At 36.6% G+C, this 13,586-nt stretch overlaps 1 protein-coding gene across 5 annotated transcripts in view; it reads left to right on the top strand.

Moving 5' to 3' along the window:
* Positions 1 to 13,586, top strand: part of unc79 (UNC-79 domain-containing protein) — a 230,690-nt gene that overhangs the window by 178,162 nt on the left and 38,942 nt on the right. For all 5 annotated transcript variants that reach the window (XM_089090820.1, XM_089090822.1, XM_089090821.1 and 2 more), the window contains 3 exons: positions 415 to 620; positions 4,494 to 4,634; positions 8,677 to 8,831. In XM_089090820.1, the coding sequence (XP_088946946.1) occupies positions 415 to 620; positions 4,494 to 4,634; positions 8,677 to 8,831 (502 nt within the window). The remainder of the gene's footprint in view (positions 1 to 414; positions 621 to 4,493; positions 4,635 to 8,676; positions 8,832 to 13,586) is intronic.

Raw genomic sequence — 13,586 nt, 5'->3', positions numbered from 1 at the left:
TGGTAGGCTTTTCAAAATTCTAAAATCATTACTAAAAAAGGGTGAACTCAAAGAATTAACACTGAGGCATGGGTGAGTTTTTCTGTGCCTCGATATAATATCTTTTGCTGCTCAACTTCCCCTTAATAACGTAGTCTTTGATGAAATAAGTATATCCAAACAGTGCTCTAAAGATTCTATGTGCTTGGGGATAAGTGTTGCCCCTTACCCCCCCCCCCTTGCTTTGCTATGCCACTGAATTAATCTATGGACGAAAAATATATCTTTACTTCTGTCTAGAAAAAATAGGCCTATGTTTAAGATAGGTTACGTTTTTCTTTATAATAGTATTAAACTAGAGAGTAATTTTTTCGTTGAATTAGGTTGTTCTCTTTCTACATACCGTTCCCTTAATTTAAGGTGGTTTTGGTTTAGGTTGCAATGTCATCCACTGTCAAAAATCAGAGACTAGGCCCTGCTGGACCACAAATCAAGCCAAGACAAAGAAGGCAAGGAGTTATCGACAATCCACCAAGGGTACAACGAGATATGAAACAAGCCATGCAGCTAGTTGAAAATGTGCCGATCCGAAATATCAAGCAAAGCAGTACTCGTGTTGGGGATGAATGTGTTTACCAAAAGTAAGACCTATTCTGATTCGGAATATTATCAATAACTTTAATATGACCAGTAGGTCATTGTCATGGGGCTTTCACATATTTCAGAGCATGCTCTCGGTGTTTCAGAGCCTAAATCAATTTTTCAATTGAGTGCCTTACTGTATCTTAGGTTCAAGCTTACAGCCAGAGTTTCAGCATATGATATACTGGAAATATGGATATTCTTGAATACCAAAATTCCTGCCAATTTTGGGGACCCTCTAAGGACTTTGGTTTAGGGTCCTCTTGTCGTTAAATTTGGTGCTAAATGCTACCCTTTTTTGTGTAGTACAATTTAAGATGTAAGTTCGGTACATGTGCAAAAAGCGCATTTCCCTAAAAATGAAATTGAGCCATAAAAGCGCCGAAACCTATACAAGCGTTTCAAAGCTCCGAAACCCAAAAAGGCGAGTTATATCTTTCTTCTGAGCCCCATTTGACAAGATTCGGTAATCTATTCGCTTTTTTCACTTGCTTTTTAATTGATGATCAAATATTTTTAAATTTGAGTATCCTTTTTGGGAGTTTCATATCATTTTGTTTTTCTTTTGTTTGACATTCACACTTATTAATCGTGACCTGATCTAATCTTGGTCAATCCTCGGACACTGGTTGTTTTTGGCTTTTTGTGATTCATATTTTGTACGCATGTAAGGGTACGTCGTCATCCAAGTACGTTTTATCCATGAAGAAAGCAATTTTTCATTTTTTCTTCTGCTGTGAAAATTGCTTTCCTTCTTGTTTCCTATTTCCTTATTTGCCATATTTTCTTAATTGCCTTATTTCCTGTTTTCTGTTGTTTATTTTCTACTTTATTTTCAGGTTACTACAATTACCTTCTAATAAATCATTTGTCTAGAAACCATAAGCATTTTTGTTTGCCATAAGTGAAACATCTGGAAATTTGTTGGTATAAAACTCATTTTACTGTGTCCTATCCACCCGAACACAAGATGAATATTAACCAGTCATATTTTGATGGTTCAAGGGCCTAAACCAATACATGTGTAAAATATTGTCTCAGTGCGACCACGGGAAGGGGATGGAATATTGATTACAAGATTGGATCCTTGTTAGATTTAATCCTAACACTTCTTTTTCTACGCATACCAACTTGAGTAAAAGTGTTTAAAAAGATGGGGGAGGAGGTGGAGTACTTGACGGCTCAAGGGCTCATCATTGAATATCAAGGTGTGTGCAAAATTCTAGCTCAATGAGACCATAGGAAGTGGGTGAAATATTGATTACAAGATTGGATCCTTGCTAGATTTAATCCTAACACTTCTTTTTCTACGCATACCAACTTGAGTAAATGTTTTTAAAAGGATGGGAGAGGTGGAGTATTTGACGGGTCAAGGGCTTATCATTGGATATCAAGGTGTGTGCAAAATTCTAGCTCAATGAGACCACAGGAAGTGGGTGAAATATTGATTACAAGATTGGATCCTTGATAGATTTAATCCTAACACTACTTTTTCTACGCATACCAACTTGAGTAAAAGTGTTTAAAAAGATGGGGGAGGTGGAGTATTTGACGGGTCAAGGGCTTATCATTGGATATCAAGGTGTGGGCAAAATTCTAGCTCAATGAGACCACAGGAAGTGGGTGAAATATTGATTACAAGATTGGATCCTTGCTAGATTTAATCCTAACACTTCTTTTTCTACGCATACCAACTTGAGTAAAAGTGTTTAAAAAGATGGGGGAGGTGAAGTATTTGACGGCTCAAGGGCTCATCATTGGATATGAAGGTGTGGGCAAAATTCTAGCTCAATGAGACCACAGGAAGTGGGTGAAATATTGATTACAAGATTGGATCCTTGCTAGATTTAATCCTAACACTACTTTTTCTACGCATACCAACTTGAGTAAAAGTGTTTAAAAAGATGGGAGAGGTGGAGTATTTGACGGGTCAAGGGCTCATCATTGGATATCAAGGTGTGTGCAAAATTCTAGCTCAATGAGACCACAGGAAGTGGGTGAAATATTGATTACAAGATTGGATCCTTGCTAGATTTAATCCTAACACTACTTTTTCTACGCATACCAACTTGAGTAAAAGTGTTTAAAAAGATGGGGGAGGTGGAGTATTTGACGGCTCAAGGGCTCATCATTGGATATTAAGGTGTGTGAAAAATTCTAGCTCAATGAGACCACAGGAAGTGGGTAAAAAATTGATTACAAGATTGGATCCTTGCTAGATTTAATCCTAACACTTCTTTTTCTACGCATACAACTTGAGTAAAAGTGTTTAAAAAGATGGGGGAGGTTGAGTATTTGACGGCTCAAGGGCTCATAATTGGATATCAAGGTGTGTGCAAAATTCTAGCTCAATGAGACCACAGGAAGTGGGTGAAACATTGATTACAAGATTGGATCATTGCTAGATTTAATCCTAACACTTCTTTATCTACGCTTACCACCTTGAGTAAAAGTTTTTAAAAAGATGGGGGAGGTGGAGTATTTGACGGCTCAAGGGCTCATTATTGGATATCAAGGTGTGTGCAAAATTCTAGCTCAATGAGACCACAGGAAGTGGGTGAAATATTGATTACAAGATTGGATCCTTGCTAGATTTAATCCTAACACTTCTTTTTCTACGCATAACAACTTGAGTAAAAGTTTTTAAAAAGACGGGGGAGGTGGAGTATTTGACGGCTCAAGGGCTCGTTATTGAATGTTAAGGTGTGTGAAAAATTCTAGCTCAATGAGACCACAGGAAGTGGGTGAAATATTGATTATAAGATTGGATCCTTGCTAGATTTAATCCTAACACTTCTTTTTCTACGCATACCAACTTGAGTAAAAGTGTTTAAAAAGATGGGGGAGGTGGAGTATTTGACGGCTCAAGGGCTCATCATTGGATATCAAGGTGTGTGCAAAATTCTAGCTCAATGAGACCACAGGAAGTGGGTGAAATATTGATTACAAGATTGGATCATTGCTAGATTTAATCCTAACACTTCTTTATCTACGCTTACCACCTTGAGTAAAAGTTTTTAAAAAGATGGGGGAGGTGGAGTATTTGACGGCTCAAGGGCTCATCATTGGATGTCAAGGTGTGTGCAAAATTCTAGCTCAATGAGACCACAGGAAGTGGGTGAAATATTGATTACAAGATTGGATCCTTGCTAGATTTAATCCTAACACTTTTTTTTCTACGCATACCAACTTGAGTAAAAGTGTTTAAAAAGACGGGGGAGGTGGAGTATTTGACGGCTCAAGGGCTCATCATTGAATATCAAGGTGTGTGCAAAATTCTAGCTCAATGAGACCACAGGAAGTGGGTGAAATATTGATAACAATATTTGATCCTTGCTAGATTTAATCCTAACATTTCTACCCAAACCAACTTAAATAAAGTGTTTAAAAAGGTCCAAAATTTATTTTTTGAATAATGTAGAAACAAACAATTTTGGGTCAGATAGAATTTATATCAATCGTACCGCCAGTTTTTTGTTCTCCACTGTTAAGTTCTGCAATATCATAAAAAATGTTTAGTGTAGTACTTTCTCTTTCTTTTGTTTATCAGTTGATATGCGAACTCGTATATCTCATTTCCTTGTATATCAACCTACTTTTCTTCAAGCCGATATTTCAGTTTTTTTAACAGCAAGTAAAAAAAAAAAAATCCATTAAAGTATTGACAGTTTTATCCACGGCTTTGATTAAAAGGAGGGGATAGCATTGAAATAGCGGAAACTGTATTTGTATATATTTCTTTTGGCATTAGGTAATCCGGAAATATTTATTGTGTTTTCTAGGGGGAGGGGTGAACTTTAAAGCCATGTACAAAACCTGGGAACCCATTTCTCCTGTAATACCTCTGAAACTATTTCGATTATTTTTTGAAGGTGTGCTTCTTGTGGGAGTCCAGTTGAAGAATTCAGTGATGAAGAGCTGTCACTTTGTGTTGTCATTATATGTACTTTTGTCCACCGGGATCCTATTCTTGCTGCTCCACTTCTACCAGAAATACTTCGCACCTGTGCCAGGTACTCCATGAATTTCTTTGCATTTTATAAAACATAGTAAATATTCTTCAAATTTTTGTTTCTGATAATTTGAATCTGTCCATTAAAAAGTTTGTATTTTCAACTTGATATATATAAAAGAGTGTTTAAAAAAAACATAATTGAAGGTCGGCTGTGAAGAAACAGGAAAGTAAAATCGGCTATTAGGCTACCTTTTCTTTAACTATTCTATAATTTAATTTAGCAGCACGTCATAACAGAAGCTTATTTATACAATTTTATTGGTCTATTGGTTTAATCTATTGGTTAATATCTAAACCTGTATGCTTTGGATTGATCTCTGTATTATATGTAAATTAATAATGAAGAATTTGTCATCAGTGCCTAATCTCATTGCCTAGTGTGAGGCACATTGGCAAGGGGGTATCTTAAGATATTTCTGATTTCATGATCATGTCATATTATTATTTAGATACGTTTTTTGTCAAATTTGCTCCCCTTTCTGGGAATAAAATTCGTGTGCAAACGCCTTATTCCTGTACGCTAGTTATGGCTTTCTATCAACGTACTACATTAAGGAGCCACACATTTTCAGCTCATTAACTTGTATAAGGGTAAAGTACCTTGCATTCGTATTGTATTTGGTAGTTTTTCTTCTGCATCTATTTAATTTCTTAGCGATATTCTAAAAGTCTTTTTTAACCCAAGATTAGTGAATTTGTTTTCAATTTTCGGTTATTTTTTTTTTAATAATTTCGAAAAGTTCTTTGACAAGTCTTTTTTAACCTAAGGTCAGTGAATATGTTTTTAATTTTCGGTTATTTTTTGGACAATATGAAACGTCCTTTTTTAACCCAAGATCAGTGAATATGTTTGCAGTTTTCGTTGATTTTTTTTACAATAAATGCAAATTTGACAGTCTTCGATTATAGCTAGTGATATTCATTTTGAGAATCAAACTGTATTCTGCCTTTCCAAAGGCATTATGCACATGAAAACACATATCTGCTCCTTAGTGAGGATATAAGAGTATAATTTAAGGGGAAGAAGACACAAACATCTCCATTTTTATAACAAAATGTTTTGGTTATTCCGGAAGGGGAGCTATTAGCAAAGGTATGCTAAATCTTTAGGGAGTTTTTGGAAGTATGTCAGAGGCTAGGTTCGGTGTTTCCTAAATTTTTCAAATAACATGAATGTCTTGATAGTCCATGAAAAAAAGTCTTTAATATCGTATGGTTCTTCATCCAAGATAGGTCAAATGTGTAATGACCATGCAAATGCAATACATAGGTTAAGAAAAATATTTAGAAAGCTAACATGATTTGCTCATGCAACTTAAAATTGTAAGAACTGAAGGAGCTGATGATAATGGCTGGGTAACGAGGGGGTCACGTGCCCACTTCTGTATTTTTTGCTTGTTTTTGCAAAAAATTTGCTTGTTTTTGCAAAAAAATTTGCTTGTTTTTGCAAAAAAAATCGTGTCTTAGCTCACTTCTGAACAGTCGCTATTCAGTTTATTTTTCATATATGTGCCACAACAGAGAAGTTACCGACCCTTGGAAGTTTTCAAAATGGTATATCTCATGATCAAATTTTGTACAAATTTTTGATGCAAATGGTTCCGTCAGCTCTGAAAGAAGAATCGATCAGCGATAGAAAGAATATTCTATTTTTCTTAGTTAAGAAACTTATTTTCTTGCTGTTTGAGAAAATTTTAATGTCACTACTAAGAAAGGACTAAAGAGAAACCTCGGATTCCTTTAGTAATGAAAGCTATTACAGTTTAGGAGCTACACCTGATCCTTTTCCTCTGCCTCCATTTTCAAACGTAGAAAATGAAATTACAAGCTTAACAGGATCACAAACTGAAGCGGTTTGTAACAATAGATGGCAGTATTTTCGCGCCTTTGGAAAAATGCTCCTTTTTGAACCTCTAAATTTTTCTGTCTATTATTCTAAGAAAATATTTAGGCAACGCTGGCCAGGGAACCGCTTTGCGTCTGAAACACGTTTATATTTCAATCTAATATCAATATGAAACTACCGTCACGTACTTGCTTGAACAGAGCCTTCTACTCGAAAGCAGAAGCATAGGTTAAAGAAACGAAAATCTGGCAGGATAACTTCTGATAGCCCTCTCGGACACGAACTATAAAAACTGCTTATTCTCACATACTGTTGGCTCTAGTTCAAATACAAGCAACAACCATCCTTTTTGATCCAAGGCAAGGATTGTACTCAACTTTCCAAAATATAGCATCATATTTATCAACCCGGCCGGAGGTCCAGATTTTCCGTAAAAACCATAGAGGAGGTTAAACTTTTACCGCTGTTTTGCAATAAACCGAAATCGGCGGTATACAAAAACAAAACAGAGCAAAACCAAAGGGTGGCTTTCGTAACACAATTACTTGAACCAAATAATGCTCTAACAGTTGAAATGAATAAAGACAAAACCAACAGGAAGTTTTGCTCTGGATTAATTGTCGTCATAATATATTTTATAGGAGGAGATGGGCGTGAATTCTAAAGAAATGGATTAGGCGTCGATTGAGCTATATACACAATGCATGGTTTGAAGCTTTTCAATAGCAGCTTTCAGTTCCGCTTACTGATAAAATATCGGTCGAGACGTTACTACTACTACTACTAACAACTCACCGCAGCACCAAGCCGCCTGAGGCCAACACAGCTACGCACGCTCCTATTCAATCCCAATTTATTCAAAGCCTCCTTTTTTACACCCACCCACGAAGTTTCAAGGTCCTTTAAATCTTTCTTTATGACGTCCTCCCACCACAGACGGGGACGACCTGCTTTCCGTTTAGCCCTAGATGGTTGGCCGAAAAGAACAATCTTCGGCAATCTGTCATCCTTCATCCGCACAACTTGCCCTAACCACCTTTCTTTCATTATAGCCCTAGAGAGCGGTATTGAACCACATTTTTCGTATAGCCTATTGTTTGAAATACGGTCAATCAGCCGGGTACCCACGTTCCAGCATTATTACCAGTATTGCATTGTTACTAATAGTTAGCCCATAATTTACTCAACTGTGTTGCTTTCTGGTTGAGTATTTAAAGGGGATTATCTCATTTATCTTTCGTGTTCGAGTATGATTACCGTCTTGGGTTCACAGAGCCACAATTTTGGAGGAGGCAAAGTTAAGAAAAACCAGTGAAGAGTTTTGTTTATTATCCGGAGCTAGGTAAGATAATACTTTATTGCTAGACTACTACCACAATACACAAACGACCGAAAAGGAGATGAAGGAGCCCTATTTGGTCCAAGACAGATATCAAGAAATATTAAGATGCTCCATGACAAAGGGTATGAAACTCTTTCGGAACCTCTCAGTATCAGTATGGATCGGTGAGTAAGTTGGTGCTGCTGAGAAGGCTAAACAGGCGAGACGGGGTCTAGTTGGATGTGAAGATGAGGGGAATGTCCTTAGTGCGGGTATTAGAAACGACAGACCCCCCGGGTATTTTTCGGGGGAGGGTGGGGGGTATTTTACGCGGGGGGTAAACGCCGGTCACCTTTTGGACTGACTCAATTTCGTTGCTAAGTCAGAAAGATAAGGATGCCAGACGTAACGGCCTAACAAAAGATTATTCATAACTACTTCCCCGCAAAATGCTCTAATATATATATGAGTGGTGTGCATTGCACTTCCATCTGACTGAAACTTGTTCTTCCTGCTATTCTATGCAATTTTTTTACGTAGTCTCAGCAAGTTTTCTTGGACTATATTCCTATATAAGGGGCATTACACCTAAAGAGCGCACAATCTCTATGCTAGAACTGCTTCTGGGGCCACGTTGCATACCATGCTCTTTCATTAACATCGAGAAAACGAATAAGCTCTCTGAAAATTGCCAATTACTATAACAATAATGGATATTATTTTAAAATATTCTTGCTAATTGCTTACCGATTATACCTTAACTCTCTTTACCTTTTACCCTTTACCTGTAATATTTTGTTTTTGCAATATGTTCTTATTTGGCATTTTCTGTATGTTTTTTGTACTACATTGAATTTTTTAAATATTTTGTAGCTTAAGTTCAACCAACCTTTACTCGTGGCAGAGTGACCAGAATCTGCACATTCCTGGCAGTTGTGGTAGTACAGCCCGCCAGTTTATTCGCTGCGTTTTGCACCAGTTAAGTCCAATGGGCATATTTCCTCTTCTGTTTCAAACTAGCATCCCAGGTAAGACAAAATACAGGCTAAGTTTTGCCTTAAAAAAAAGGAACTACTTCTGAAGTTTGGAGTATATATACGATGTTGTCTTGAGAGGCATAAAGATATCACGGGGTTCTTAGTTCTTTGCAAAGGAAAAAATGACTGTTTTTTCTTTCTATACTATTAGTACGAATAACTTGCTGCAGCACCAAGCCACCTAAGCCTAACGCAGCTGTGCATGCTCCTCCACCCAAATTTGAAGCTTCACTCTCTAGCCCCTCCCAAGAAGTTCCAATTTCCTTTAAATCTTTTATTGTGACCTCTTCTGACCTCATTCTGGAACAACCTGCTTTTCGTTTGGCCTCAGATGGCCAGGAAGAACAATATTTGGCAATCTGTCATCCTTCATCCGAATTCATGGCTTAGCCATCTCGACCTTTCTTTCATTATTATCATGTGGGATAGTGGGATAGAACCACGTTTTTTCATAGAACTTGTTTTTGACATGCGATCAGTACCTAAAAATGTACCTAAAAGACCTAAAAGACGTACCTAAAAGACGGGTACCTAAAAATGTCTGTAGACAATTATATAGAGTGGAAGGAAAAGTGGGTCGACCGATCTAAGCTACCACGTTTTTCAGTTTATTATTAAAATTCAAATCCTTTCTTAGATGTGACAAAACTATGCGACTCGAACTTTTGTTGGTCTTTTATTTAGTCTTTCATATATTATGTAGAGCTACTTCAACTTTCTGATAGTATCGCTTTTGATAGCTACATTATTAATCAATTAATAAATCAATAAGATTTAAGTCCTTTTTATGCGTTTCTTGTAACCGTCGAAGCTGTGTTGATTTTTAGGAGGGAGGGGGATGGTGATTTGGTCATATCGTTTAACAGCCGGTTTTGTTTCAGATCTAAGTCTATTGATGTGATTAAATGTGATTATTGACCGTACTATAATTAGTTCTCTTAAACCTGTAATTTTTTTTTTGTAAAATACTCGCCCCTATTATGCTGACTCAAATTTGTCATCCGCCTGGCTGAAAAAATCGGGGGGGCGTCTTCTCCCCCATATGTGACGCCCTTGCCGACAACTATATTATATGATTGCAGTTCAGCCCTTGCTATTGACAACGCGTCCGCTAAGCGTACATCCCAAGGTTTTCCCGTCTGAAGTACCTTGAATATTATTTTTTTTAGTTTTTGTATACATTTAAATTGATTGACTCTCTCAGAACGTATACTAGACACCAATTTGGTCCTCCATGTGGTAAACTCATAGTTTGGGGCCATAAAATGGCAGAAAACACCACTTCCTTGTAGCATCGTCTTTTTGATCACTTTGAAAGGGCTCTATAACTGTTGGTTTCCGTTCGAATAAGCTCTCTCACGATCTTCTAGGAATATATTCCCTAATATGCTGAATCTAATGGTGTGATTTTTATTGAGATTACTTGCCTTTTTGGGGACGTTTTCCCCATTTTTCAAAATCAAGCAATTTTTCTCAGGCTCGGAGCGTTTTATGTGTAACATTAAACTTCATATAATTGGAATCAGTAATAAAAACTAATTCTTTTATGTATTATTTATTATCAAAATTCCCTTTTTTATAGTTTTGGTTACTATTGGCCCGAGTTGCTACTTACTTACAGTTTGTTATAACGAACTAGTTGATTTTACACAATATATTCTACGGTGGCCGGCGTTTACCCCCCCCCCCCGGCGATTACCCCCGGAAAATACCCCCCCCCCAGAAAATACCCCCTCGGAAAATACCTCCCCCCCCCGCCCCGTGGAAAATAAGGCTTTCCAAATTTGAGAATTTTATTTAGTTTTATTTTTTCTTTAATTTCCTTAGGGGGAAGGAATTTTGGTACTTGTGTATTATGTGTCACTCACTCAAGTTTACGCTGTGTAAAATTCGAGAACACACCGTTTTTTCCCTTAGTTTCTTCATTACTTTAGAAATAAATTTGGGCTATAGATTTGCACATTAGGGGGGGGGGGGGGGGGGTAAAGTATAGTGGGTCTGCATGTAAAAATTTTTTGGTACAATTATTCTGCATATTAGATAGATAGATAGATAAGTGTATTTTAAAGCCAAATATACGGCCATGAACACAGTAAAATAACATAAACGAAAGGCAAAAATAACATAAAATTTGATTAGCGATCATCATAAAACACTTAAATGAAGCACTACATCAACCTAATAATAGTACTTAATACTTGGAAAAACGGTCATTGAAAAAAAACAAACACTTAACACTTGGAAAAAACGCTTAAATGAAACATTATATTTATTTTGTACTGGGATTTTCTTTTTTTTTCTTTTTTTTTTTTTTTTTAGTTAACAAAATTTCCAGATACCTCACTATTCTTCTTTAATTTTTTATTAGCCATACACCTAGAAAGAATTGTTTTCTGACTTCAAACTGTCCAAATACTTTACCCCCCCCCCCCATGTGCAAATATATACCCCAAATTATATATTTCCCATATATTCTGTTGTCTTGTCTCGTGCTAAGCTGGAAAAAACTAACGAAGAAACCGGTCTGTTCTCGAGTTTTACGCAGCGTATACTTGAGTGAGTGGCGCATTGTACCGAAATTCCTTCCCCCTAAGGAAATTAAAAAAAAATAAAATTCGAATAAAATTCTCAAATTTGGAAAGCCTTATTGGTAGCCTGCTCTTGCATTATATCCTACACACGAAAGATGTCAAGTTTGGTTAATGGTAATGAAATAAAATAGGATGAAAATATTATAGTTTAGAAACAAATTTGGGCTATATATTTGCACATTAGGGTGGGGGGGGGTAAAGCATAGCATATATTAAGTACGTAACCTAACCTAATCTCCGGGAGGCGGGGGGGGGGGGGTGCTAAACGCCTAGAACCATATTCTACATGCGTTTTGAAATATAGGTAGAATATCCAAAATCCTTATTTTCTTCTTTCTTTTTATTTGTCTCTTTCTTTTTATTTCTTCATTTGATGGAGGAGGAACGTGCGTAGGTGTGTTGGCCTCATGCGGCTTGGTTCTGCAAAGAGTTGTTAGTAGTAGTTTTATTTTCTCAATTTTCTTTGGCTGCTCTGTTTTACATGTAAGATGAGTTTTCCAGGGGGAATTGCTGGGGGGGGGGGGGGGTTCTTGGGGGTAATTTCTCGAGGGGTGCAATTTTCTTGTGGGGTATTTGCTGGACCTCATTAAAACCATAGGAGAGTAGAACAATAACACACCGAAATCGTACTGAAAACATTAACCTTAATTGTGGTGGCTTTAGGGCCTTTGTATTTATTGTATAGTTTTTTTTTACATTTTCTTCTTTACCAGTGTTGACTAGTATCTTTGACTGACCAGTTTTGACTATCTATACATCCTATTTGTTAGTGGAAGCAATTATTAAAATTTGGAAACTACGTAAACTCAATGGGAATCAGTAGTGGATTATTTTTCTTGCTAATTGTTTCTTTTTCCTTCTATTTCAGCTTCTATGCATCAGAAAACATGCGTCAAAACTATCAAAAATAAATACTTTTTGATAGTTTTTCTAACAAAACAGCATATTTTTTGAAACAGCTGTCTAACCATTCTATGAAAAAAAGGCCAAATATGGAACATTTGCAACGCAAATGATTTTTACGCTAAAATGTTCAAAAAAAATTGGAGAAAAATGTGCTAAAACTCTGCAATAACCTGAAACCGGGAAATACCCCAAAATCCTACTTAAAGCCCGGAATTTTAGTTCAAAAATAAAAGATAAATGCTTTGGATTTGAATTGACTTTTAAGGGCCTTGTGCTGTGTTTTTGGACTTGCTAAGAACGAATATTAGCTTTAAAACTGCTTTAGACCTTGATTCCGCCCAAAACTCAACTAAAAGTCAAATTTCACGGATAAAAGCCCAAAAATTTATCTTTCTTCAAAAAGGCATGGGGTGTTATTTTTTACTTTGTTTTACCTGCGGAATTACACAGAATATAGTCACGAAAGACCGTTCGATCTCAAGCTTGCATAGTCAAAACTTCTTAGGCAACTCAAAGAGCCAAAAGTTCACAAACATATTTTCTTTTGGTGTTTGAAGTAATGCTATGAAAACATACGCCTTGTGTTTACGTATTAGAAGAAATTACTCTTTAGAAAATATATTTTCTATTGGCTTTTGAAGTTATAAAAAATTTTGACAAGGCATCTCATGCTAACTCCATCTATAAAGGATTATCCACTTTCGACCCAGTGTCCCCCAGCCCTTTTCGTCTCTACGCTATTGATGGAGGGCGGTTGCTGCACAGGATACCAGGGCAGGTAGAGATGTCTTTGGGGGAATATCTGTGACAACTATGTGGCTTACTCGAGGCCACATTTCGAAAATACAGTTTTTGTCTTTGACGGATATAGCTATGGATCTTCAACCAAATACTCCAATCATCAAAATAGAACAAAAAGGATTTCTGGCCTTGAAATTCACTAGACACCTTTTGTTTTGCTACTTGATTCTAATTTATTCTATTTTACTACTAGAGCGGTTCATTTTGCTACTTGTGATACGGCTTGAAGAGAAAGTAATTAAAGTTAATCAAGCCACCGCCTGTGTTGACTTTTGTCTTGTAAGTCTGTCGTGTGAAGGTAGCTGTTTCTATTGTGGCTGCGACGGAATTTTTGGTTGTCGGTAGTGTTAAAGATTTGTTAGTTTACTGGTCAATAACTCAAAAGAAAATACCAACCAGATCTTATAGAAGATTGAAAGGAATCACATGTGAATCTTTACAGTGTTCT

This window comes from Artemia sp. Qi Xiang Cuo, chromosome 6 (genome assembly GCF_049724085.1).
Source record: "Artemia sp. Qi Xiang Cuo chromosome 6, ASM4972408v1, whole genome shotgun sequence".
Classification (NCBI taxonomy): domain Eukaryota; kingdom Metazoa; phylum Arthropoda; class Branchiopoda; order Anostraca; family Artemiidae; genus Artemia; species Artemia sp. Qi Xiang Cuo.
This window is presented reverse-complemented; position numbering and strand designations above follow the sequence as displayed.